Source organism: Struthio camelus, chromosome 4, assembly GCF_040807025.1.
Source record: "Struthio camelus isolate bStrCam1 chromosome 4, bStrCam1.hap1, whole genome shotgun sequence".
Taxonomy (NCBI): domain Eukaryota; kingdom Metazoa; phylum Chordata; class Aves; order Struthioniformes; family Struthionidae; genus Struthio; species Struthio camelus.
In genome coordinates, this window is record NC_090945.1 from 87,619,977 (window position 1) to 87,644,906 (window position 24,930).

Below are 24,930 nucleotides of genomic sequence, written 5' to 3' on the forward strand. Positions count from 1 at the left end.
AGGGGGCAAAGAACTTATTTTAAGTCAGAGATGAAGCTGAGTGTTGTCATGGTCTGCGATCCTCATTCAGCCAGAATGAGACTTCAGTACACTTAGGTAGGAAGAGGCGAGATGACCATGGTTGCTCCTAGGTTTTCCTGCCTTAGCTTTCCTGCACGGGGGCTGATGCACTTCTTGTGGAAGGTGACACAGATGCAAACAAGGATTTGCGTGCTAGGCATGTAAAAGACTTACCGGCCAGTGAAAGGCTACTGAAGGCATGGATGGCACCTCTGCACATGGAGAGAGGACTTCGCATGCAAAAGGTGGGGGACAGGTTAGGATTTCTGTGCTCTGGGGTCTCAGTGGTCCTGAAATCCTTAAATCAAAGCATGTTCCTACAGCTGTGGGGTTTGGAAGTCCAGGCAGTCTGAGAGATTGTTGAATGGAGACGATTCAATGGGAGCTGATGGATGGATGGAGGAGTGGAAAGAAGCATCTGATATAGGAGAGGTGGTTTACCCACGGGCGGGCAGTCAGGTGAAGCCTTGACTGACAAGACCTTGGGTTTCTGTTTTTCCTAGAGCTGGTCTGTATTTTGTGATCACTTTCTGGCACTGCTTGGGCAGCCCGGGTGTCGTAACTACAGCACAGCAATAAGGAAGCCGAGTTAACAGTATGCTACCAAGCCTTGGGTGGGAGAGAAGCTGTGTGGGCTTGGCTTTCTCAATTTCCATGGCACTGGGAAGCCCAGGGAGCAGAAAGGAGAGCTTGGAAATTATGCTTGAGATGTCTGGTTTTGGCCTTAATCCTTTAACCTAAAATAGCCCCTAAGGAGAGGACGGTCAGGGTGCTCATGGACAAGGATACTGCCCTTCCCTTTGCAGATGCTGAAGCGCAGTCTGAGTGAATGAGCTCTCAGCGCCGTGTGAGCTAATAAGCAACTTTGTCTGTGTTACGGGTTGCTTCTGGGTGACCGCTCCGGGTTAGTGCCGAAGCAGCCGTCCCCAGCTGTGCGACTGCGTTTGCCAGGAAGGTGTGTGCGGCTAGTGTTTGCGTGCAGACGACAGTGTAGCAATCCCAAGCCCCATATTTACGTGAGGGACTGCATCACCTTGTCCCAGGACCAGCTGGTGGTCCTGATCCAACAGAGATATTGCGGGTACCTCTGTACAATATCCCTGTGGGAAGTGACTAAGTGCCCTGTAGTTGCTGTGTTGGAACTGACAAGATTTCTATTTCACTATTTCATGTAAATCATGAATCTTCTGAGTCAGCTCATGATTTCCTGTCTACCGGGATGCCCTGGGCCTGTCTCTCTGAGCAGCATGCTCCCTTCAGGCTGCTGGCCACGTCTCAGAGCTGTTTGGTACCAAGGCTGAGGGTCCTGCATGCGTGGCTCATCTGCTGGCTGCGGTCTCCCATGGCTCCAACTGCAGAGGCGTTTCCTGGCTTGGAGTGAGGGAATCGCTTTGGTGCTTGTGCATGGGTGGGTTGTGCAGCTGGGGGCTTTCCAGACGTCCGCGAAGCAGAATGTCTCCTCCGTGCAGGGTCTGGCTGCCACCACCGGTGCCAGATCAGGGTTTCTGGCTTCTCCTTGGAGGACACCACGGCTTACACATCTCGGCCCCACTCCCGAGAGGCAGAGAGCTGGTCTGGCATCCCAGCAGAGCAGTGCTTAGATGTCAGCAGACTTCACCTGCTTGGAAAGAAATCATCTGTTCACTCTGATAGAACTTCTGCAGGAGCCCTGAAGACCATGTAGCTGGAGGGTTAACCCAGCTTTCCAGTGGCTTTGAGTCCTTCTGTGTCACTGGGGAATTTTTCTTGTATTAGGGACAAAACTAAGGGGAGGCTGGAGAGAACTGTCTGTCCTAGCAAAGGTAGACTCTTAGTCGGAGAACACTGTTGTAAAGCCTTTCTCTCAAACTTGTGTTACTGTTGGTCAGTAAGTCACTCTGAAAACACCTACAGCAATTGGCATCCTGGGTTGCAGGTGAGGACTGGCAGGAGAGGCTGGGTCTGTTCCCATGGAGAGAAGTAACTTTGTCTCAAGAGGTGCAAATTGTCTATTGATTTGAGGAGGGAAGGGACACCTACGGGGTCCTGAGGAAGCTTGCGCCCTCCCAGGCCCTATGCGAAGAATAACTAGAAATAGTTTGCAATCCCCTTGCCTGTTATTGTTTTTCATTAGCTGCAATAATTCCTACTGTGCTGGTGGTGCTGGTCTCAGGAGGGAGCGTCACCAGCCTCTGCCCAGCCTCCGGCTCCAAGGGGGTGAGGGGGGCTGAGCTCCCCCGCAGCTGCAGCGGCTGCGATTTGGGACTGTGCAACGGTTCTTGTGCTGCCTGGGGTGATTCCCATGTACAGCGTCAGGCCATAGCAGCCGTGCAGGTCACCGTGGCGCTCCCCACGCGCGACTGCCCACCGGTGGCCTCCCTCTCTGCCTCGTGCAGGGCAGCAGCAGGTTCTCAGCAGTGAGACCCGTTTGCACCGCTCCTCTGGGGCCGGCCGTAACATGTCGTGCCTTTCAGGTGAAGGTGAAGAAGCACATTCAGCTGATTCTGGACCGGCTGCTGCACACGGTCAATCGGAGAGTGATCGTCCTGGACCGGGAGAACAACCTCAGAGTGAGTACCACCACGTCCTCCGTGCTGCGCCGGGCGTCGGGACTGCTCTGCTACCCACGGGTGGCTCTTACCGGAGGCAGGAGATGTGAAAGGTTGTGCTGATTTAAGTGTCTGGGAAGAGGTGACTAATGTTGCTCCTCAGCTGGTATTCCGGTCTCCAGCAGCAGCTGGTGTGGGATGATTTCTAGATGTTTAACATAGCAGGATGCACAAGAAAGCCAGACAAGGGAGGGTGGGAACATGCCAGAAGCAGGTTCTGCAATGGGACGGTGCCTCGGGATGAGCAGGCAGGCTGTGTGTGATGCAGAAAGCACATTTTGGAAGTAGGAGATTGGACCTGATGAACCTTCATAATTTTACATGCTAAGAGCACGCGGGAGAAGCGCGCTGGGCACACTGGGACATCCGTCTCTCGTCGAAGGGTTGGGGGGGTCAAAGCAGCGCTCGGCTGGAGCATCACACCGACCTGCTGGGCTAGTGGCGATCATTTAATCACGAAGGGTTTTGGAGGAAGCGGAGCCGAGCCTGCTCGGGCTCACACGTGCCCTGATGCGCGTGACGGCGGTGGGGAACGGGCCGGGGAAGCCGCTCCGGGCCACAGGGGTGGGCGAGGAGCTGGGTCTGGCGAGCTCGTGCAGCGGCGCGGAGGGGCACCGCGGTGCCCGCGGCAGGGACCCGGCGGTGCTGGGCGCGCGAGCCGGCCATCGCCGCCCCGGGGCGCAGCGGCGCGGCCCGCCGCCTGCGGAGTCCTCCTGGCATACATCCGCCGTTTTGCCCTCTTACTCTTCGTTCCCGTTGACGACGATGTAATTAAACCGAGGTGACAGAGCTGGGAGCGCTCGCCGGCGCGAGGGGCTGCTGCCCTCCTTGGGCGACGCCGGCGGTGCTCGGTGCAGGGGCTTTGCTGGCTGAGCGGGCCCCGGGTACGGTCTGCGCCCGCTGACCGGGTGCGAACGGTCTCGCTGCAGGCGGCGCGGGGCCAGGCGCCCCCCTGTGCCGCCCCGGCTCCAGCTCTGCCGGCCGCCCCGCGTGCAGATGCCGGGGTCCCGGCGATCGCTCGGTGCATCCTGCAGCCGGGGAGCCGCCCGCGCCAGGGGCCAGGGGGTCTCCACCGCGGCCGGGCGGGCAGCGGAGGGGCAGCTGCTGCCCGCCAGCGTCGCGGCTCCTGCGGCGGCCCCAGGCATGGAACGAGCTGCGCCGTGCTCAGCCGAGCGCCGGCGGGTGGCTCCTCCGCACCCGGGTGGGGGCGGCAGGGGAGCAGCGAGCCGCGGCTCTCCCAGCCTCGGAGCCGGGGCGTTTCGGGGCCAGGTTTGCCCCGTCGTGGTCGGGGTCCCGCACGCTCGGGTTACGCAGCGGCACGGCCGCCCCGGGCCGGCACCGCCTGAGAGCGGGCTCAGCGCTGGGGGCCGCTCAGGCCGGCCTGGCTGCGCGGGGCTCGGGGCCCCCCGCCTGCCCGGCCTCTCGGGCTGCTCCCGGGCAGGCGGGGGAAAAGCCCGGCGGCGTTTCCCGCGCTTGGGACGGCGCGGAGAACTGGGGCCCCGCGCGGCAGGCAGCGCCAGCGCCGGGCGTCGCAGCCGGCCCTCCCCTCCCCTCCCCTCCGCCGGGACAAAAGCACGCAGCCCAGAGAGGGTGTAACAAAAATAGCGTCTCCCTCGATTTTATTGGTTTCTCATTAAATACAGCAGTTGTTCCCCTCGCCTATTATTCACACGGGGGCTTTCGGACGTTAAACTGAAGAGTTAAAAATATAAAAGCTGGTGCTACCCAACCCCTGCCGCCAGAGAGGGAGGGAGGGAAGGGAGGGACGACGTCGCTGTCAGCGCCGGGCCGGGAGCCGGCAGCCGGGCGCGCGTCCCCAGCCTGGCCGGCGCGGCGCTCGCCTCCCCGCCGGGCCGCAGCCTCCGTCACAGGAACCAGAAACACTTGCGCCTGGATTTTTTGGAGTCCAGCTTCGCAGGCAGCCTGGACGCCGGCGCCGGCTCCTGCCCGCCCGGCAGGCCGGCCCCTGCCGCCGCGGGGGAGCTCCGGCTTGCTTCGCTCTCCAGGCTGCTCAGCACCCGCCGCAAGCGGCCTTCCTGCTGCCGGAAGTCGTGCTCGACGCTGCGGCGCGGGGGGCAGAGGGCGCAGCGTTAGCGGCGGCGCCCGGCCCGGCCCGGCGCACCCCGGGGCCCCCCAGCTCTGGCACGGGCACCGTTCAGAGTCACCGCGCGTGAGGCCCTGACGGGCTCGGCCGCCTCTCCAGGGCTGGGCACCCCGGAGGCGCTCTGCGCCGCGCGCGCCTGACCCCGTCCTTCCTCCCGGCCTTCCTCCCGGCCTCCCTCCCCGCAGCCGAGGCTCCGCCGCTTTGGACCCCCAGAGGTGGCGACCTCCCCCCCCCCCCAATGGCTTTTGCATGCGGGTATCTAGGCTTTCGGCCAGCTCCGGCCGCCGGCAGCCCCTCGCCCAGGGACGGGCCGCGGCGCGGGGGGCTCGCCACGGCATGGCCGCGCTGCGTGCCGCCTCCGTCCAGCCCCGGCTGCGGAGCGGAGCGGTGCGGGGTTTCCAAGCAGCCTCCCCGCGCCCTCCTCCTCCTCCAGCCTCGGGGCCGCCTCCGCTCTCGGCTGCTTGACCCTCTTTCCCCTTTTCTTCTGCCCCCCCCGGCCCCCAGCGCTCCCTCGCCCTAAGCGGGAGCCTCGAGGACCGACAGGCCGGTGCCCGTCGGAGAGCCGCTGACAGCCCCACGCGCCGAGCCCCTGGGGAGGGCTGCGCGGCCCCCCGCCCCGGCGCCCTCCCCGCTGCTGCCTGCAGCCCGGCGCTGCACCGGCCCTGGCCCTGCTCCGCCACCTCGGGGCTGCCACGAGCTTGCAAGGCCTCTGCACCGCCTCTCGTGCATGAGCTGATGCGCAGAGCCGGGGGCCCGGGAGGCCGTCGGGGTTCTTGCACGTCGCGGGAGGCCGCTGTCCCCGCAGCGCGCAGCTGGGCTCTGGCAGCCCCGTGCCGTAACGCTTCCGCTCGCCGCCGCCGTGCTTTGCGCGCCCGACACCGCACGCGTGGCGGGGACGTCTCGCCCCACGCGGCGCCCTGGCATCTCCCTCTCCCCGCAGCCCGGGGAGGACGCGTCCCTTCCCCGGACGTTGCTAAGAGAAGAGCGAGCTGCGCCGTGGGCAAAGCCGCCAGCTCCTCGGGGGCAGCTCCTCGCCGGCGGCCGCGCCGCCCGGACCCCTCCGCCCCAGCTCCAGGGGCTCGGTGCAGGGCGGCAGGGAAGGATGCACGGGCTGCGCTGTCGCCCTCCTGGGAGAGACCCTTCCCCGGCCAGATCTAGCCCGGTATTAGGGGGTTTTCCTGACGTTAAGCCCCTGTCTCTGCTTACACAGACTCGCTATCGCTGAAATCCCTGCCAGAGCGCTCGAGCCCGGAGCCGCTGGCACGTGGGCACACTCAGAGCTGGGCGGCCCCCCGGCCCCGCGGAGCTGCAGCACGTCCCCTCCGTCGGGCCAGCTGTCCCCGTCCCCGTCCCTCCGCCATGGGCTCAGGGAGCCCCGGCCCAGGCTGGACTGCCAGGAGGAGACGGAGCCTTTGCGGAAATAACAGCGGGAGCGGGAGCTGCGGGAGCTGCAGCTCGGTGTGGCCGAGCCCCTGCCTGCGCGTGTGGGCCCCCGCCGCGGACCGGCCGGTCCAATGCATGACGCCGCAGCACTGCGGGCGGTCGCGCGTGCGCTGGCACTCCTGATTTTCCTTCTTCTGGCCAGAGCAGGGCTCCTGCCTGCAGCTTCCCATCGGGGATGCAGCAGTGCTGGCTCGGGGGAGCTCATAGTTCAGCAGGCTGCACCGCGGACCGGAGGCGGCAGGGGCCTGGAGCAAGGGGCTGCACGGAGCAAGGGGCTGCACGGAGCAAGGCGCTGCAGGAAGCAAGGGGCTGCACGGAGCAAGGGGCTGCACAGAGCAAGGAGCTGCACGGAGCAAGGGGCTGCACGGAGCAAGGCGCTGCAGGAAGCAAGGGGCTGCAGGAAGCAAGGGGCTGCACGGAGCAAGGCGCTGCAGGAAGCAAGGCACTGCACGGAGCAAGGGGCTGCACGGAGCAAGGGGCTGCACAGAGCAAGGCGCTGCAGGAAGCAAGGGGCTGCACGGAGCAAGGGGCTGCACAGAGCAAGGAGCTGCACGGAGCAAGGGGCTGCAGGAAGCAAGGGGCTGCAGGAAGCAAGGGGCTGCAGGAAGCAAGGGGCTGCACGGAGCAAGGCGCTGCACGGAGCAAGGCACTGCACGGAGCAAGGGGCTGCACGGAGCAAGGGGCTGCACAGAGCAAGGAGCTGCACGGAGCAAGGGGCTGCAGGAAGCAAGGGGCTGCAGGAAGCAAGGGGCTGCACGGAGCAAGGCGCTGCACGGAGCAAGGCACTGCACGGAGCAAGGGGCTGCACGGAGCAAGGCGCTGCACGGAGCAAGGCGCTGCACGGAGCAAGGGGCTGCAGGAAGCAAGGGGCTGCACGGAGCAAGGCGCTGCACGGAGCAAGGCACTGCACGGAGCAAGGAGCTGCACGGAGCAAGGCACTGCACGGAGCAAGGGGCTGCAGGAAGCAAGGCACGACAGGAAGTAAGGTGTTGCATGGAGCAAGCACTGCAGGAAGCAAGGTGCTGCAGGAAGCAAGGGACTGCACGGAGCAAGGGGCTGCACAGAGCAAGGTGCTGCACGGAGGAAGGTGCTGCACAGAGCAAGGGGCTACAGGAAGCAAGGTGCTGCATGGAGGAAGGTGCTGCACGGAGCAAAGGGCTGCATGGAGCAAGGAGCTGCACGGAGCAAGGCGCTGCAGAGAGCAAGGCGCTGCACGGAGCAAGGGGCTGAGCCTGCCTGGGCCTGGGGCTGGGGCTGAGGCTGAGGCCAAGGAGGCTGGTGCAGAGCAAGGTGCTGGGGCCGTGCCCATGGCCAGGGCTGCTGGGGTCTGGGCACCAACGGGGCTGCATGTGCATCCGCAGTGTTAATCCGCGGCCTGGGTGCTGAGCGAAAACAGGCAGGTTTTCACCCTTTCCTGCAGCCGGTCCCTTTAGGGGTCGAACGCTTTGGTGGCCCTGGGCCGGGACATGGGAGAGCACTGCTCGCCCAGGCAGCGGCTTGCCAGGACCCCTGGGACCAGCCGGCCTCTCTCAGGGCTGCGGTGCCTCTCGGAGCATCGGCACCGCTCTGCTCGTCCTCCGGCTTAGCCTGAGCCAGGCCGACCGAGCCCCTCTCGCCCTGCGTCCTGCCCTGCGCGGTGCTTGGCCAAACGCAAAGCCTCCCATCAGTCGCTGCCGAGCGGGCGCCCAGAGGAGGGGGCTTCGCGCAGAGGGGCTGGGAACCGGCCTGCGAGGAGCCCCCGGCGCCACCGCGCGTGGCCAGGGTCCGCACCCGGCGCTGGCCCGCGTCTCGCCGGGGCCTCGCTCGTCACGCGGACGGCAGCTGAGCCCAGCGGGGCGCCGCGGGAGCCTGGCGGTTGCACCGAGCCGCCTCCCCCAGATGCGACATCTCTCCCCAGCCGCGACTCCGCGCGGAGACAGACTCGTCAGTCCCAATTAGCGCTGAAGTCCCCCACAAGCTACAGGGGGGGAGTTCGCTGTTAGCTCTGGCGTAAATAAGCGGCGAACAGGAGACACAGACCCAGTGCGGCGCTCGCACAGAGGAGCGGTCCTGCAGCGGGCGGGCGGCGGGACGGAGAGGGGCGCCCGCATGCAGACGAGCCGGGGGGCCACGTGCCCAGCGCACAGAGGCCCCCGAAGCGCAGCGCTAACCCGCTCCGCGTGCAGCTGCAGAGCGTGGCTCGCCATCAGCTCGGAGTGGCACCCTGCGCTTGCGGAGCGCCAGCAGAATCAGCGTACTGAAGGCGAAGGTGCCTGGGCGGACACCCGCACGTGCACGGAGGGTGCGCAGCCGGAGATGCAAACGCGCACCCTGACGTGCATGCCCGGACGGGCGCAACTGCAACTACGCCGTTCCTGCAGGACCGACGGGGAAAGGGCCCCCGAAGCGCCCAGCGGCCCCCGACCCGCCCGGCTGCGGGTGCCCGGGGCGGACGCTCCCCTCAGCACCCGCAGCCTCTGCTCCGAGCAAGCAATACGGGACCCAGCTCAGGCGTTTCGACGCGCGGTCTGAGCGAGCTGCGGAGCCGAGGGGACGAGCCGCACGACCGATGCGCCTGCAGGGCCGCCCCGTCCTGCGGCGGCTGGATGGCGCGCCGCCGAGGGCGCCAGACGCTTGGGCGGCATCGGCGCTGTCCCCATCCCGCGGGAGCGAGCCACCCAGCGCGCCAGGGACCAGGGATGGCTTGGCAGCCGCGCGAGCCAAAGGCGACGCAGCCCGCAGGGCCGCCGCGAGAGCCAGGAGGCGCGGGGGACGCTGCACCCTCGCGCCGGAGCCTGCCGCGGCGGGGAGCCGGCCACGAGCTCGGCTGAGCGCGGCTCCCGGGCGAGCAAGGCGCAGGGAGGAGCAGCGTTGGGCACCTGGGACCTGCCCCAGCAGGAGGAGGCGCAGGGACACGGCGTGGCGCAGGAGAACTGCTCCCCAGCGCCCTGTTACCGGGATGCCGGGACGGGGGCTCCCAGCCGGCCGGCCCAGCGCAGCCGCTTTTGGGTCCTGACTATGGACTGGGAGGCATTTCTGCTCTGCGAGCGACTGTGTTAGTTGATGCCACCTCTGCTTCTGGGGAGAGCTCGGACCTGGCCAGGGCGAGAGCCTGCAGCCCTCCGCGGGCAGCGGTGCCCTGAGCATCCGCCCTGCCCTTGCCCTGCGGCAGGACGCGAGAAGGGCTCCTGCCAGTCCTGGGGGGAGAAGGGGGGGTTTCCGGGGATAAAGTTCCCAGGGCTGTTCCGCAGCCCCTCGTGAGTCTGCAGACCCAGACGCAGGGCACGGTGCGTGGAAGGTCTGCAGGGAGCAGCACGGGCCGTGCGGGCAGAGGAGCAGTGCCGAAGCCTGGGTGGGGACAGGGAGCCGGGTCGCGCACGGAAATTGCCAGGACTGGGGGGCCTAAAGCAAGAGGTGGAGCAGCGCAGCCGAGCCGTGCTGCCCGCCGAGCCCACGCGCGCCCCACGCGCGCCTCCTGCGCCCCGGGTGCCCGCCCAGCGTGCGGACGTGCGGGGTCCCCTCCCGCCCCAGCGAGGCGCCCGGCAGTGAACCCCAACCAGCCCCAGCAGCGCTGCCTCGCGGCCGCATGGGGCCCGGGACTCCCGGAGCCAGAGGGAGGCGCGCAGGGAGCGTCCGCCCTGGCTCAGCCGCCTCTTACCTGTAGATGATGCAGGCGCAGTCCCGGCAGGTCCCGCAGTTGGCGATGTCCTGCCCCGTCCGGTACGAGTGCCGCCTGCAGCGAAGGAGAAGCGCTCCCTATGAGATGCCATTTGATGCCCGGCCGAGCAGACGGGGACCCCTCCCCGGCGCTGCTCCCGCTCCCGCTGTCCGCGCGCCCTGGGGCCGGGGCCGTGCCGGGCCCGCCCGGGGCACCGGCAGCTCGCAGCCGTGCCCCCATGGGTGGACGGGCAGCGGGGACGCTCCCGACTACTTGCCAGCCTAGGCTGGACGCGGGGTTTCTCTTTCTGGTGCTTCTGCACTGCGCCCCTGCAGGGAAGGCACGCGGGACTCAAATCAAGCACAAATGGCCCCTGAAGGCCTCTTCCAGCCCCGAAGCTCAGCTCAGCCCGAGACCCGAAAGAGGAGACCGTCCTCCTCCCAGGTCGCCGCAGCAGGAGGCGTTTGCACCCTGCGCGTTCCTGCTGCTGGTGCCGAGCGCTTGCCCCGGCGCCCCGCGGGGTCCGGGCAGCGCCCAGCGCCCGGCCGGACGCCCGCCCGCCCCAGCTCCGAACAGCCTGCTGCCTCCTCCGAGTTGGCGCGCGGGCACGGCCTGCCGGCGCGCTGGGACCGGGGCTGCTCCGAGCGCGGCGGGAGGAGCGCCCCATCTCCTCCGTCGCCCCTCGGCAGGCAGCCTGCCCCGTCTCGGGGACGCCGAGCAAACAGCCCTGCGTCCCCAGCCCGGCTCGCGTTGTCCTCCTTAAATCTCTTTCCCTCTTACTTGACCTTGATCAGGGTTTTTTCTCAGCCCTGGGAAAGTAGGGCTTTTAATGCACCAAATTATATATTACAATTGGGATTATACTGTTAGCACATAAAGTAGATGACGATACCTTTTATATCTACATGAAACATAGCTACACATGTGCGCGCACACGCACGGATGCAGACACACGTATCCACCCACGCGCGTGTGCGCACACGCGTCCATGCAGCTTTGTACGCCCCCGGACGAGGGCTAATACAGACTTTCGCAACCAGGACAGTGTGTTTGCGTTGGGCTATGCCCACCTGCAGAAGCTCAGGCCTACGAGGCCGCGTTGGGCCGCCAAGCAGGGTCGGGGGCCGCTCGGTGCCCCCGGCGGCGCCCCGACACCCCCCGCCCGGCCCAGGGCGCCCCGGAAGCGGCAGGGAGGTGGTCCCTGGCGGGGCACCGCGTCCCGCCATCCCCAGCCCCCCCGGCGGCCCGCCGCTCACCCGTCCCGCTGGGCCTCCTTCTTCTCCAGGTCCTGGATGACGTCCAGCAGCACGCGGATGGTCTGTTGGCTGGTCTCCAGCACCCCTTCCAGCGACTGCAGCCGGGACTGCAGGTCCCCCCGGTCGCCGGGCCCCCGCGGCCCCCCGGCCCCCCGGCCCCGAGACGTCCGGGCGCGCTCGTCCCCCGCCGGCGCTCCCAGCGGCTCCCAGTCGGCCGCGGCCACCAGCTGCAGAAGGTCCCGCACGTGGCGCAGCGTCTCCGACGGCTCGGCGGCGAGGCAGGGCTCGGCGGGCCGGGCGCAGGGGCCGCCGGCGGGCTCCGGCGGGAGGGTGGCCGGGCCGGGGGCCGGCGGCGGGGGCTCTGCCGGCGGCGGGGAGGCCCGGGCTGGCGCGCGCCGCCCGCGGCTGTCGGCGGCGGGGGCGGCCTGCTGGGGCCGCGGGCCGGGCCGGGCCGGCGGGTCGGGCCGCGGCAGGCCCTGCTCCGAGTCGCTGCGGCCCAGGCGCCGCGGCGGGCCGGGCGGCCGCCCGCAGGGCACGGAGGCCGGGCGCGGGGGGCCGCCGCCGAGGCCGGCGCAGGCGAGGGGCCGCGGGCAGCCCCGGGGGTCGGCCGAGCAGCCGCCGCAGTGGGCCGGGCCGGGGGCGCGGGGCGGCGGCGGCCCGCAGCCGGTGGCGGGGAGGCCGGCTCCGCCGGGCGCCTCGGCCCGGGCGGCGTCGCCGGCGCTGTTGCGGCGGGCGCGGGGGGCCGGGAAGGGTTTCCGCAGGCTGGGCGAGGTCTGGATGGCGGCGGTGGCGCGCGCCGGCGGCGCCCGCGCCTGGGGCCAGCTGCGCCGGGCGGCCGAGGCACGGGGAGCGGCCGCGGCGGGGGCGGCCGCGGCGGGCGGCGAGGCACGCGGGGCGGCCGGCGGCGCCGGGGGGCTGCTCGCCCGCCCCCCGCCGCCCTCCACCGGGTCCTTGAAGCGCACCTGCTGCGCCCGGTGCCGCCGGCGCTGGCGGCGGCTCTCCACGTCGGGCGAGTCGCGGTTGAGCAGCACCGAGCGCACGGTCGCCGCTTTCTCCTGGCCGCCGGCGGCCGGGCCGGGGCCGGGCTCGGGCTCCCGGCCGGGCATGGCGCGGCGGCGGTGCGGAGCGGAGCGCGCGGCGGCGGCCCGCGGCCGGGGGCATCCCCGCGCTAGCGCCGGCCCCGCGGGCGCCCCGGCGAGCGGCGGCCGGCGGCGGCGGCGGCGGGCGAGGGCCCTGCCGGCACGCCGCCGCCCGGGCCGGCCCCAGCGCCCGCGGCCATGTCCCCCGCCGTGCTCAGCGCCGGCCGGGCCGGGCCCCCCGGTGCCGCCGGCCCCGGCCCATGGCTCGGCGGCCCTGCGGAGACAGAGAGCGGCGGGGGCAGCCGGCGTCTCCTCGCCTGCCCGCCGAGGTGCCGCCGCCGCTGCCTCCTGCGCCGAGGTGCCGGCCCTTCCCCGAGCCTCGCTCCCCGCTCCGGCGAGATCACCGCCTGCGAAGCGGCCGGCCTTGATCCCTGGCGCTGCCTCTTCAGCACAAAAAGAGAAGGGGGAAAGGAAAAAAAATAATAAACCCCCTTTAGCATAAGCGCGATACAAGTTCACAGCTCAAATCAAGCAGAAGCAGCGGTTAAAAATAGCGGTGGCTCTCTGGGGCCTGGCGCCTCGCGTCCGGAGGGCCCGGCAGCAGGCGGGCAGCGCCGCCGCCGCGCGGCCCCCCACGGGCGGCACACGGGCTCGGGCACCCCACGGGGCGGGGGGCACGGGCTGCTCCTCCATGGGGCTGGGGGGCACGGGGAGCTCCTCCAGGGGGCTGGGGGGCACGGGCAGCTCCTCCATGGGGCACGGGGAGCTCCTCCATGGGGCTGGGGGCACGGGGAGCTCCTCCATGGGGCACGGGGAGCTCCTCCATGGGGCTGGGGGCACGGGGAGCTCCTCCATGGGGCACGGGGAGCTCCTCCATGGGGCTGGGGGCACGGGCAGCTCCTCCATGGGGCACGGGGAGCTCCTCCATGGGGCTGGGGGCACGGGGAGCTCCTCCATGGGGCACGGGGAGCTCCTCCAGGGGGCTGGGGGGCACGGGGATCTCCTCTATGGGGCACGGGCCGCTCCTCTATGGGGCACGGGGAGCTCCTCCAGGGGGCTGGGGGGCACGGGGAGCTCCTCCATGGGGCACGGGCAGCTCCTCCAGGGGTCTGGGGGGCACGGGGAGCTCCTCCATGGGGCACGGGCAGCTCCTCCAGGGGTCTGGGGGGCACGGGGAGCTCCTCCATGGGGCACGGGCAGCTCCTCCAGGGGTCTGGGGGGCACGGGGAGCTCCTCCATGGGGCACGGGCAGCTCCTCCAGGGGTCTGGGGGGCACGGGGAGCTCCTCCATGGGGCACGGGGAGCTCCTCCAGGGGTCTGGGGGGCACGGGGAGCTCCTCCATGGGGCACGGGCAGCTCCTCCAGGGGTCTGGGGGGCACGGGGAGCTCCTCCATGGGGCACGGGCAGCTCCTCCAGGGGGCACGGGCAGCTCCTCCAGGGGGCTGGGGGGCACGGGCAGCTCCTCCATGGGGCACGGGGAGCTCCTCCATGGGGCTGGGGGCACGGGGAGCTCCTCCATGGGGCACGGGGAGCTCCTCCATGGGGCTGGGGGCACGGGGAGCTCCTCCATGGGGCACGGGGAGCTCCTCCAGGGGGCTGGGGGGCACGGGGATCTCCTCTATGGGGCACGGGCCGCTCCTCTATGGGGCACGGGGAGCTCCTCCAGGGGGCTGGGGGGCACGGGGAGCTCCTCCATGGGGCACGGGCAGCTCCTCCAGGGGTCTGGGGGGCACGGGGAGCTCCTCCATGGGGCACGGGCAGCTCCTCCAGGGGTCTGGGGGGCACGGGGAGCTCCTCCATGGGGCACGGGCAGCTCCTCCAGGGGTCTGGGGGGCACGGGGAGCTCCTCCATGGGGCACGGGCAGCTCCTCCAGGGGTCTGGGGGGCACGGGGAGCTCCTCCATGGGGCACGGGCAGCTCCTCCAGGGGGCACGGGCAGCTCCTCCAGGGGGCTGGGGGGCACGGGCAGCTCCTCCATGGGGCACGGGGAGCTCCTCCATGGGGCTGGGGGCACGGGGAGCTCCTCCATGGGGCACGGGGAGCTCCTCCATGGGGCTGGGGGCACGGGGAGCTCCTCCATGGGGCACGGGGAGCTCCTCCATGGGGCACGGGGAGCTCCTCCAGGGGGCTGGGGGGCACGGGGATCTCCTCTATGGGGCACGGGCCGCTCCTCTATGGGGCACGGGGAGCTCCTCCAGGGGTCTGGGGGGCACGGGGAGCTCCTCCATGGGGCACGGGCAGCTCCTCCAGGGGGCACGGGCAGCTCCTCCAGGGGGCTGGGGGGCACGGGCAGCTCCTCCATGGGGCACGGGGAGCTCCTCCATGGGGCTGGGGGCACGGGGAGCTCCTCCATGGGGCACGGGGAGCTCCTCCATGGGGCTGGGGGCACGGGGAGCTCCTCCATGGGGCACGGGGAGCTCCTCCATGGGGCACGGGGAGCTCCTCCAGGGGGCTGGGGGGCACGGGGATCTCCTCTATGGGGCACGGGCCGCTCCTCTATGGGGCACGGGGAGCTCCTCCAGGGGGCTGGGGGGCACGGGGAGCTCCTCCATGGGGCACGGGCAGTTCCTCCAGGGGGCACGGGCAGCTCCTCCAGGGGGCTGGGGGGGCTCGGGACACCCACTGTACATGGAGCGCCTGTTGTATATGGGGCTGGACAAGACTGTGGTGCACTTGACCTGCATGGGGCACCCGCCGCGCGTGGGGCAGGGCTGCGTGGGGCACGGGGCACCCGCCGCTCGTGGGGCACCCGCCGCATGTGGGGCAGGGCTGCGTGGGGCACGGGGCACCCGCCATGCGTGGGGCACCCGCCGCGCGTGGGGCAGGGCTGCGTGGGGCACGGGGCACCCGCCGTGCGTGGGGCACCCGCCATGTGCGGGGCAGGGCTGCGCGGGGCACGGGGCACCCGCCGCGCGTGGGGCACCCGCCGCACATGGGGCAGGGCTGCATGGGGCACGGGGCACCCGCCGTGTGTGGGGCAGGGCTGCGTGGGGCACGGGGCACCCGCCGCGCGTGGGGCACCCGCCGCGTGTGGGGCAGGGCTGCGTGGGGCACAGGGCACCCGCCATGCGTGGGGCACCCGCCGTGCGTGGGGCAGGGCTGCGTGGGGCACGGGGCACCCGCCGCTCGTGGGGCACCCACCGCGCGTGGGGCAGGGCTGCATGGGGCATCCACCATGTGTGGGGCACCCGCCACGTGTGGGGCAGGGCTAGAAAGGGATGGGACACCGACACGCGTGGGGTGCCCACCGCGCGTGGGGCAGGGCTGGGGGGGCTCGGGGCGCCCGCTGGACGCGCGTCGCCCTGCAGACCAGCTCCGGGATCGCTCCTGCCTGCCCGCCGCCGGGCGAAGGCAGAGGGGCTCCCGCGGGGGCACCCGCCCCCCGCCTGCCCCAGAGCCGACCGACCTCCAAGTACCTGGAGGTACCTGCCACGGGGCGAGCGCAGAGCGCCGCGCACCGCCTCCCGCCTCCCGCACGGGCAGCCCCGAGCTAGCTGCCCGGCGAGCCGCGCCGCCGGCCGGGACGCTCCCGCCGCCTCCGTCCCCGGGCTTGGAGCCGTGCCCAGGCCCCGGGAGAGGTTTGCGAGGCAGGAGGCGACGGCGGCGCGCACAACGCGGGGGCACCTCGTTAGTATGGACAGCGACAGCCCGAGCGCCGCGCCGGCCCGGGGACGGAGCCAAAGCCGCCTCCGCAGCCCGCGACGCCCCGGGCTCCCTGCGAGTCCCGGAGGGCTCGTGTCCGTGCCGAAACGCACGGCCCGGCAGCGGCGCAGCCGGGGGAGCCTGCCTGCAGCCACCCTCCTCTGGAGGTTCCCTTAACGAGGGCGCTAATTGGCACGGGCCGAGGGGGGCCGGCGGCGAGGGCTGGCACCGACTCACGGCCACGGCACAGCGGAGACGAGGACGTCCCACCGCCCAAAGGCGAAGGCGGTCCGGCCAGGCAGCGGGGCCTCCGCCGAGGCACCCTCTGCCTCCCGCGCCGTGCACCGCTGGAGAGATCAGACAAGCCACAAGGACAAAGAGAAAGCCTATAAATTATACATGCACCAACTGCATTTTGGAGAACAGTTCTGAGGACGTCAAACACCAAAAGTTAGGACCCTCCCACTCGTCCTCCTGCATATGCATTATGGCAGGGTGAGATTTAGTGCTGCGTTCAGACGCCGTTCCCACCGAGCGCCTGCATCCGTTAGCGCTGATCACGAATCCTGCTGTGGGACTCGGGCAGGGCTGTACCGTCAAGCAGGCCGCTGCAGCCGAAGGACCCCCCTTACTGGGGCTGAATCTGAAGGAAACCCTGCTCTGCCGACGGGTCCGCGGCTCCAGGGAGATCTCGGATGCTCGGAGAGGGCGCCGGGAAGGGGCTGTGCAGGAGGCGCAGGCACCGGCCGGGGCAGGCAGAGCTCAGCCCTACCCTCAAGTGCAACTACTGAGAAATAACAGTCCCGGAGGAGGATCAGGATTTGGGACAGAGGCGGACAGGGAGGGGACGGCTGAAGAAGGAGACCTGTCCTAACCACTCTGCGTCACAGCCGATGCTTGTCCTTAGCTGCCCTGGGCAGACAACTCCCAGGAGATCCCTGCCGGAGAGCAGGGAGCGAGGGGCCGAGCGCGCGGTCCCTTCCAGCTGCCCGCATCCAGCGGATGCGGACGAGCCCTGACGTCGGAGCAGGAGGCGGAGGGCTGAGCCCTCCTGGTGCGTTGCCCTCGCTCGCCCACCCCGCTGGGAACAGCCCCTGCAAGGGCAGAGGATTTCACAACCCCCCTTTTTCTGACTTTACAGCTCAGATCCACATCACGGCAGGGCACGCTGGGCTCTGCCGGTCCTGCCTCGCGCTTCCAAGGAAACCCTTTAACGCGGACAAATGCAGAAACGCACAAACTCTGGTGCGATCTTGCAAGGGTGACCGCGCTCTCCACAGCATGGGGAGCACACTGGTATTCCCCTTCGCAGCTGCAGTCCTGCAGGCACTGACCACCCTAATGAATGATGAGAAGCCCTCCTCGGGGAGGAAGCCTGGGAAGCCAAGGCTGCTCCCAGCCCTCTTCCCTTCTCCCCGTTCTGGGGCAAGTTCATGCAAGAAAGGGCTTCGGAAACCCTGCGCGTTTGTGGGACTGCACATCCCCAGAGCCCCTGGGGCAGAAAGGAGAGCACCGAGGGCCATGAGGAGGCAGGTGGACCTCCATGGCAAGGGCACAGCGACCTGCCAGCCTGTGCTGGTCACATGGGCAACAACGGTGAGATGGACACGGACTTGATTATTATCAGATGAAGGATGGCACCATGCACTCGTCATACCAGTCAGCGCTCGGTTATAGAAAACACGGTTCATCAATTTGCTGTCTGTTTTGATGAGATTCCAAGTTTGGTCAATGAAGGTAAAAGCACTGATGGAACAGCCTTAGATTTCTGTAAGGCATTTGACATTTTGACAAAGAAAGAATAATACAAAAGCAATGTGGCACACATTAAATGGATTAAAAACTGGCTAACCAGCATGTCTCAAAACATAATCATCCAGCAATCATCGCCAATTAGCTGTGCTTCTGTTCAGGTCCTGTGGAGGGGTAGTCCAGCCCTGTGCTAGCACTGTCCATCAGTGACCTCAAAGAAAAAGAAAGTCAGCACTGGTAAAATTTGCAGATGACACAAAGCCTGAGAGAAGGATAAACAATGAAAAAGACAAATGTAAAATCATGCAAGGAACATATGTGGTACAAGAGGGGTTTCTGTCACGGGAAGCAGTTCTCCAGAAACGGTTGGGAGCCCTGGGCAGTCCTCGCTAATATGGCATTATAAGGTCCAACAAAACACAGGGGCTGAAAACTGGAGGTAGGCACGTTCAGATAAGGAGTGACTTGCTAAAAAGTGAGGCTACGTTAGCCATTAGAGCAACTTAGAAAGGAACGTGGTAGCAGAGCCTCTGTCTTGGCAATTTTTTAAAGGCTGGATGTTTTTCTCCTCCAGTTCATATGGGAGTTACAAGCACATGAATAAGGTGAGACAGTAGGTCACATCAGATGATTTATAGATAAAACCAGATGACACCAACGTAATGTAATAGATGACATGAGTACTCCAGCAATGGACTCTCTGGTTTAGCTGCATACTCTGCAGCTGGGGATGGACATTCTCATCAACTAAACGCAACCTGCGTGCCGAGAAAGCGTCAGGGACCACTTCTCCATCACCCAGCCGCTGACATCACTGGCCTTTAGGTGCCGATTCCCACCTAAACCTCAGATTTTCTTCAGCCCGCTCCAAACATTAGATACCTCTCGCAACGACTGGGATTCATGACCGATCAGCCCCGTTGCCATCCTCAGTGGTGCCTGCATACCAGTCCTGAGCTCTTTGGATCCATGAACCTGCCCCATTTTTGGATGGTGGGATCCAAAACCTGGCCCCACAGAACAAGCCTGTGCTTTGCTGGTGTGCTGACAGCTACTATCTGCAGCATGTAAAAGGCTTATGAATCTCCTCTTGGAGAACCAATGGCCCTATGACTTTAGGTCACTCTTTTTGACTAGTATTGATTAATGGGTTGATGAATCTTTCTTGTAGGAGAGAAGCAGCAAGTCTTCTGTTTTTGTATCTTGAGACTTCTCTCATGGGCTGCAGGGTTATCTCTGAGGAACACAGCCCTGCTTCACACCTAGCTATCTAGGAAGTTACCTGCATCCACCAAAAATACAAGAGAGTGGAGAGAAAGCCTCCAGCTCCCCGCCCTCTTCCTGCTCTGCTGGGGCAGCAAGGCCAGCTCATGCTCTTCCTCCCAACTCAGAGAATGTCACTGCCCTTTGCGAAAGACCTGCCCCAGTATTGATGGGCACTAGCGAGCTGTTGAGCAGACCTTCAGCTATGGCCATCAAACAGCAGGATTCAATGCACCAACGCAGGATCCCACCTGGCACCCTACACCTAGGAACAACTCTTCCTGTCCCTCTGGCTGGCTTGGGCACTTTCTTCACCCATCCTCCACCTCATTCTCCTGTAATCTCTGTGGAAGAGGGAAAACCAGAGCAGACATAAATCTTCTTCTCAAGACATAGGAAGCAAGGAGATTAGATTTATGAGAGAGGAAGTCATATTCTTGTGGAACTGCGCAGAAGAGAATAGTTAATTATCCAGCTCTGCTCACTGGTACCACAGCTTTCTCTTGGGTCAAAAATCTTTGCTTTTCCTGGTCTCTGAAAAGGAAAAAGAGGTGTTACTAATGACTGAGAGGGGAGGCACCAGATGATGAGGCATTTGCTCACAGCTGATGACAGAGCAGAAGCCAGGTCCACCACACATCAGTCAGTAGAAGAACTTAATCCCATTTTGGCTCTGAGAAGACTCAACACGTTTGTAGTTAGAATTGAGCCTCTGTGTGAATCGAGGATGCAGGATTGAACAGAATCCTCTCAGTCTGTCATTCCCACCCCGCTCCTGCAGGCCAGCAGCCCCATGATCCAGCTCCTAGCTGAGAAAGCTCCACCATGAAGCCAGTTCATGCCTTACCCTTGTGGCTTCTCTTGGAGGCTCTTCTAGAGCCCAACTGTTCTGAGGCTTATAAACCTTCTAATTTCCTGCAGGCACTTAATCATGGACAGTTTATACCCATTTGTTTTTGTGCCAATATAGCGCTTCCGCTTGAATAGCTTTTCTCCCTTCTTAACATTTAGCCCTTGTGCTTCTACAGTGAGTAAACATAACCCTGCTCAGGCTACATTTTGCAGCACTAAGCAAGTCCAGGTCTTCTAGTTTCTTCTGAGGCCAGCTCCCCACCTCTCTGATCATCCTCGTAGCCTTTCTCCGTGCCTGCACCAAATTCCTCTCTCCTGAGAGCGCTCAAGTCAAGGTCTTACGCTCTCCTCAAACACCTCTGCAGCTTTACTGGAAATACCTGGACTGATCCATTTGAGGACAGCACGTGTAATTCCTCCTGCAGTTGGGAGAGTGTCCCTAAATGACACATCCGTGACACCATCAAGCACACTCATGGTAAGCATCGGTTGGGTGCCTCAGAGGATTTTTACTGATACAAAGGTCTCTTTTCTGTGTCAGCAGGTGCCTCGTGGAAGTGGCAGCTCATATGAGCCAAGGGATCCAACACGCATCTTTTATTTAGGTCACTGGCTGAAGAGCTCTGCAGAAAATTAGTCACTCTTCCAGCCACAGAGCCTAGAAAAAGGCTGTCCTCACAGGACAGGAGCAGGGAGCCTTCGCTACCCACTCCGTCCTGGTCTGAGCTGTTCTTGCAGCTCTGGCGTCCTCTGGGTGCACCACGGGCCACCTCTCCCAGAGGCAGCCCTTGCCTCGTCCACCATGGCTAATGCCCGAACGATGGATCCCATCGATTAGGAAAGAACAACAACATTCTCCCGGCATCCATCTCTCGCTATTACATTGCTCTTCTCTCTTTCAGCTTCAGATATGCTGGTAGTGTCAGATAGAGACTTTACGTGGTCAGGAGCCACAGCAAAGTATAAAGCCTTTGAACGGAGCCTTCAGAAGCCTGCAGAAGGCAAATTATTCTGCTGTCTCCCATGGATGCTAGTACAGCTGTCATGACAGTGGTGTCTGTATTCTCACCGTTATTCATGCTCTTTCTCACATATCTTTGCAATGCAAAGGAACACTAATACCCCCATTTTATTTGAGGCATGAAGAGGTAGAGTGACCTAGCCAGGGGCATGTGGGCAGACTGTAGCAGACAGCCTGTACCTGATGGGATGAGGTTAGGAAAAGTTTGTTCCACATCCCAAGGCTCTTCACCACCTCGATGGAAGCACAGGTTAGTGTCGCTTGTGCAGTCTGTGGCCATGGTGTCACGCAGTGCCATTCAGCAGCCTTTCTTAGATGCCACAACAGAGACCACCTTGGGAAGAATAAAATGCCCGTTTGCATCTGCTTCCTTCCCGGACAAAGCAGCAAGGGCCATGCTGTGCCCTCTGCAGCCCAGGGACACGTCGCCCAGGCCGCGCTGGTGGGGGGCGCCCATCTCAGAGTCCCGGCCTGGGAAGCACGGAGCTTGCCCGGGCACCAGCAGCAAAGTACACCAGCTCTGCTGGCATTCACAATCCACAGGACAATTACGGATCAAAAGAAACAGGGCACAGCCTAAAGACTTCTGGTCACTGGAGACTCGGCTCAGCACAAGACTTCTTGCAGCTCTGCGCTTTCCTGGGGAGGAACATTTCACCTCTTGGAGAAACGCGCTCAACTCTCCATCTGGAGGTAAAGCACTCCAGCTAGCAGTCTGCCGGGCTGGGGAACCCTGGCAGACGGGGACTGGATGTGCTCCTGCACATGCCAGAGATTTTATTAGAAAGTCACAAGCTGTCCACAAAGCACATTTCTGGAAAAAGCGAGAAAGGTTTCATCTCCTGGCAATTCAAAGACAGACTACCGAGACACCCAGCCTGTGAACGCACCCATGCGGACGACCCACGGTGTGGGCAGAAATCCACCTTGCGCTCATCTCCAGCGCCTCCCGAGCCGCACGGCGCCCGCAGAGGTGACCGGCACCTCCTGGCCTGGCCCACGCTCAGCCGCCTGCACCCGGCGGCAACGGCTTCCCCACGGGCAGCGAGAGCAGGAGGCCTCTGCGACCGCACAGACGCGCACAACGTCATTTCAGAATACCAGTTCCTGCCTTTAAGTGGATTTCCAATGCCTTCTAGCAGCCAGCCCCCCCCCCCCCAATATCTTTATGGACCTTAGTCAACGCTCACTACCAGGGGAATTCAGGAATTAGCAAGTGTCTGTCTTTGCCATACAGCCCGGTTTCCCCACCCACAAAACGACCAGGATGATATGGACTATCCTTGCAAACACTCAAGAAATTCACTGTCCGAAACACCAGTTACAACGGAAGTAGTTTTGTTACTGCAGATGGGAATAAACCCACTAATTATTTGTGGCCTCTGAATGCTGCAATACTATTAAATAATTATAACAGTTGTAATTCATAAAGAAGATAACCTCAGTCTAAAGGAGCTTCTGTATTTAAATCCATTCCATTCCTCCAAGCGCCCTGGAAGGATTTCAAAGACTTCCCACTGATCGGAAACATGCCACGGAAGGACCCGGGTTACCAGCTCACGCCTGGCTCCTGCCTGGAGTCGCTTCCTGAGCGACGAGCCGATCCGGGGAGCGTTAGCGCAGCTCTCGCAGGGAGCGCTGCCGGGGAGGGAGCGCCAGCAGCGGCCCCCGGCGTTGCCTCCCCACGCGGCTGCCTGGCCGGGCTCGCTCCGGGGGGCGCCGAGGGCGGGAACCGCTGGGGGCCGTGAGCGTGCAAGGAAGCGCTCAGCCCGCAGAGAAGCATGCGGAAAGCCCGGCGTTCAGCTGCTACCCTGCTGCCGGCACACACGAGCAAAACTCAGGTCCCGAGTCACTCGGATTACTCATACGTGTCCGTCCACCTTACGCCCCGAGCGGAAAAACGGCTCCGTTGAGACCGCTTCCCCAGACTCCCCTGGGCAGCCCCGCGAGGAAGCCGCGGCTCTAACGCCGTTTTGCGCGTGCCTGCGGGGAGGAGAGGGGCTAGAGCAGTCCCTGGAAACTGTGCCTTCATGTTTCACGAGGAGCAGCTACAGCTACGCCGGCTCCGCTCCCGCCCCGCCGGCGGACACAAAGGCCTCGAGCGCCAAGCGCGGCGCCGGGAGCTGCTGGGAGCAACGTGGGCTGAATCTCTTCAGCGCGAGCAGCCGTACCCTCGGCCTGGCGTCAGCGCGGCGCGCGGTGCAGAAAGTGACATTCCCCGGAGCGGGGGGGTCAGACGCGAGCGCGGCTCCTGCTGATGGACGCGTCTCCTAATGAGGGACAGCAGAGAGCCAGCGAGTCGGAGCGGGCGACGCAGGCAGCTCCGGGACCGCGACTCCCTCCCCAGACCTCCCGCGCGCCACTTACTCGGCGGACGGAGGTGCCGGGGCTGGGCAGAAGGGCTGCAGCACCGGGCTAGACTTCAGGGCAGCTCCCGGCTCAGCACGTCTGCTTCCCTGGAGCTCTGTCTCCTTAGGGGAGAGCTCACGGTGGCAGCTGCAGACTTCACGCCCTGCCCGGAGACGGTCCGGGCACGGCACCGTGCCCCGCCAGGGCGGCCGGCGCCCCGACGTCCCCTCTTCCCTGCCCCGGCTGCACCCCGAAGGCGCACCCCATCGCCGCAGCTCCCCGAGGACCCGGGGCCGGGGGAGCCCGCCGAGCTGCCCCCCGGCTGCCCCGGCACGGTCCCGGCGGTACCTCAGCGCGGGTCCCGCCGGGCTGCGCCGCCCCCGCTCGGGAAGCGGAGGGGAGCCCCGGCGAGCGCGGCGCCAGCGCAGGGAGCCGCGGCCGCACCGCGCCGCTGCCCGGGGCGCTACGGGCTCGGCTGCCCGGCGGGACGGCCCCCGCCCGACCCTGCCCCGAGCCCGCGTCCCGGCCCGGGGACCCCCCGCCGCCCGGTCCCGGTCCAGGTCCCGGTGCCGCCCGGCCCCTCTCCCCGCGGCGGCCCCGGCGCGGCCGCTGCAGGGCCGCTGCCCGCAGGGCAGAGCCGAGCCCGGCCCGGCCCGCTCCGGTCCGGACCGCCGCCGCCCCGCTCCCCCGGGCGCCCCCCGGCCCCGGTACCTGGTGCGCGGCCGCGGCGGAGGAGAGGGTCGGGCAGCCCCGCGGAGCGGAGCGGAGCGGAGCGGAGCGGAGGGGAGCAAGCGGCGTGCGCCGGGCACGGCCGGGCGGAGCTCGCCGGTACCGGGGGCGGAGCCGGCCGGGGCGGAGCGGGAGGCGGGGCCGGAGCCGGGGCGGGGCCGGGCGGTCGGGGCTGCTGCCGGTACCCCGCCGCCGCCCATCCCCGTCGCCTCAGGCCTGCCAGGCCGCCCGCCGCCGCGCCCCGTGCGCTCCGCCCTGCCCCGGCCCTGTGGTCCTCGAGCCTCTCGGCCGCGCCTGGAGCGGGGACTCCCCGTGCTGCCCTGCCGCGGCCCCTTCCCCTTCCCCCTCCGGCACCGTCTCCCGTGGGTGCCGCGGGCCGGAGCGCGGCGAGGCCAGCGACTGAGCCCAGAGAGGTGGTGGAGTCTCCTTCCCTGGAGATGCTCAAAACCCGCCTGTCTGCGATGCTGTGCAACGTGCTCTAGATGCCCCTGCTGGAGCAGGGAGGTTGGACTGGATGATCTCCAGGGGTCCCTGCCAACCTCACCCGGGGTCGGTGGGTCGGTGACCCTGTAACCGCCGAGGCTCGCCCTGCAGCCAGCCCCGGGAGGCGTTTGCAGGCACCGTCCGGAGGGGACGGCCAGGCATGGCGCCTGGGGCCAGGCCGGGGGGCAGGACGGCCCCGTCCCCGTGGGGTGGAGGAGCCCCGGGAGCGGGAGCCTGCCTGGCCGAGCAGCGGGGCTGGGCCTGGGGACGGCTCGGCCCGCACGGGGCCGGGGAGGCGGCGGCAGCGGGAGCCGGTCACTCGGGTCTGCAGCCTCCGGGCTGCTGTTCTGTTCTCTTCTGCCCATCTGGATCCGTTCCCGCGCCGCACCACCCGCCGGTCAGACCGCATCCATATGTACAGCGGTGCCTGGCTGCCTGGCTCCTCAGTAATGTAATTTAAATGTAAATACAGTTTCCCTTGAACGAGGTGTAACAGGCGGTGCGGGGACGTCACCTGAATCTAACTCGAGCCGCCACCAGAACAGCTGTTTTCAGATGACCGAAGTGACCCCATCACGTCCCCAGAACAGACTGGCTTGCAGGGGAAGCTTCCTCCCGCGGCGTCTCTGCCCCTCTTCCCCTGGCCTCCAGCCGCGGCGCGGGGGGCAGCA

The 24,930-nt window shown here is 66.2% G+C and overlaps 2 protein-coding genes and 1 long non-coding RNA gene across 10 annotated transcripts in view; 1 reads left to right on the forward strand and 2 right to left on the reverse strand.

Moving 5' to 3' along the window:
• LOC104141833 (dedicator of cytokinesis protein 2-like) overlaps positions 1-24,930 on the forward strand; it is an 80,955-nt gene that overhangs the window by 41,313 nt on the left and 14,712 nt on the right. For all 8 annotated transcript variants that reach the window (XR_011141161.1, XM_068944006.1, XM_068944007.1 and 5 more), the window contains one exon: positions 2,514-2,609. Coding sequence is in view for 7 of the 8 variants with exons in the window: in XM_068944006.1 (XP_068800107.1) it covers positions 2,514-2,609 (96 nt within the window). In the remaining variant the exon portion in view is untranslated. The remainder of the gene's footprint in view (positions 1-2,513; positions 2,610-24,930) is intronic.
• Positions 4,251-12,194, reverse strand: LOC138067287 (INSYN2B protein-like). Its single transcript, XM_068944044.1, has 3 exons — positions 11,089-12,194; positions 9,833-9,907; positions 4,251-4,709 (listed from the first exon to the last, which is right to left on the reverse strand). Exons 1-3 carry the CDS (start codon positions 12,192-12,194, stop codon positions 4,514-4,516), a joined length of 1,377 nt encoding a protein of 458 aa, XP_068800145.1. The 3' UTR covers positions 4,251-4,513.
• On the reverse strand, positions 17,501-23,871 carry LOC138067281 (uncharacterized). Its single transcript, XR_011141162.1, has 2 exons — positions 23,759-23,871; positions 17,501-23,169 (listed from the first exon to the last, which is right to left on the reverse strand). It is a non-coding gene; the product is annotated as an uncharacterized lncRNA (long non-coding RNA).

Excerpts from the sequence above, each read along its gene's own strand:
- LOC138067287 (XM_068944044.1), bottom strand. The coding sequence starts at position 12,194 with ATGCCCGGCCGGGAGCCCGAGCCCGGCCCCGGCCCGGCCGCCGGCGGC. Across the intron at positions 9,908-11,088 it reads AAGGAGGCCCAGCGGGACGG|GCGGCACTCGTACCGGACGG; the intron begins GTGAGCGGCGGG and ends CCTTCGCTGCAG. Across the intron at positions 4,710-9,832 it reads TGCGCCTGCATCATCTACAG|CGTCGAGCACGACTTCCGGC; the intron begins GTAAGAGGCGGC and ends CCCGCGCCGCAG.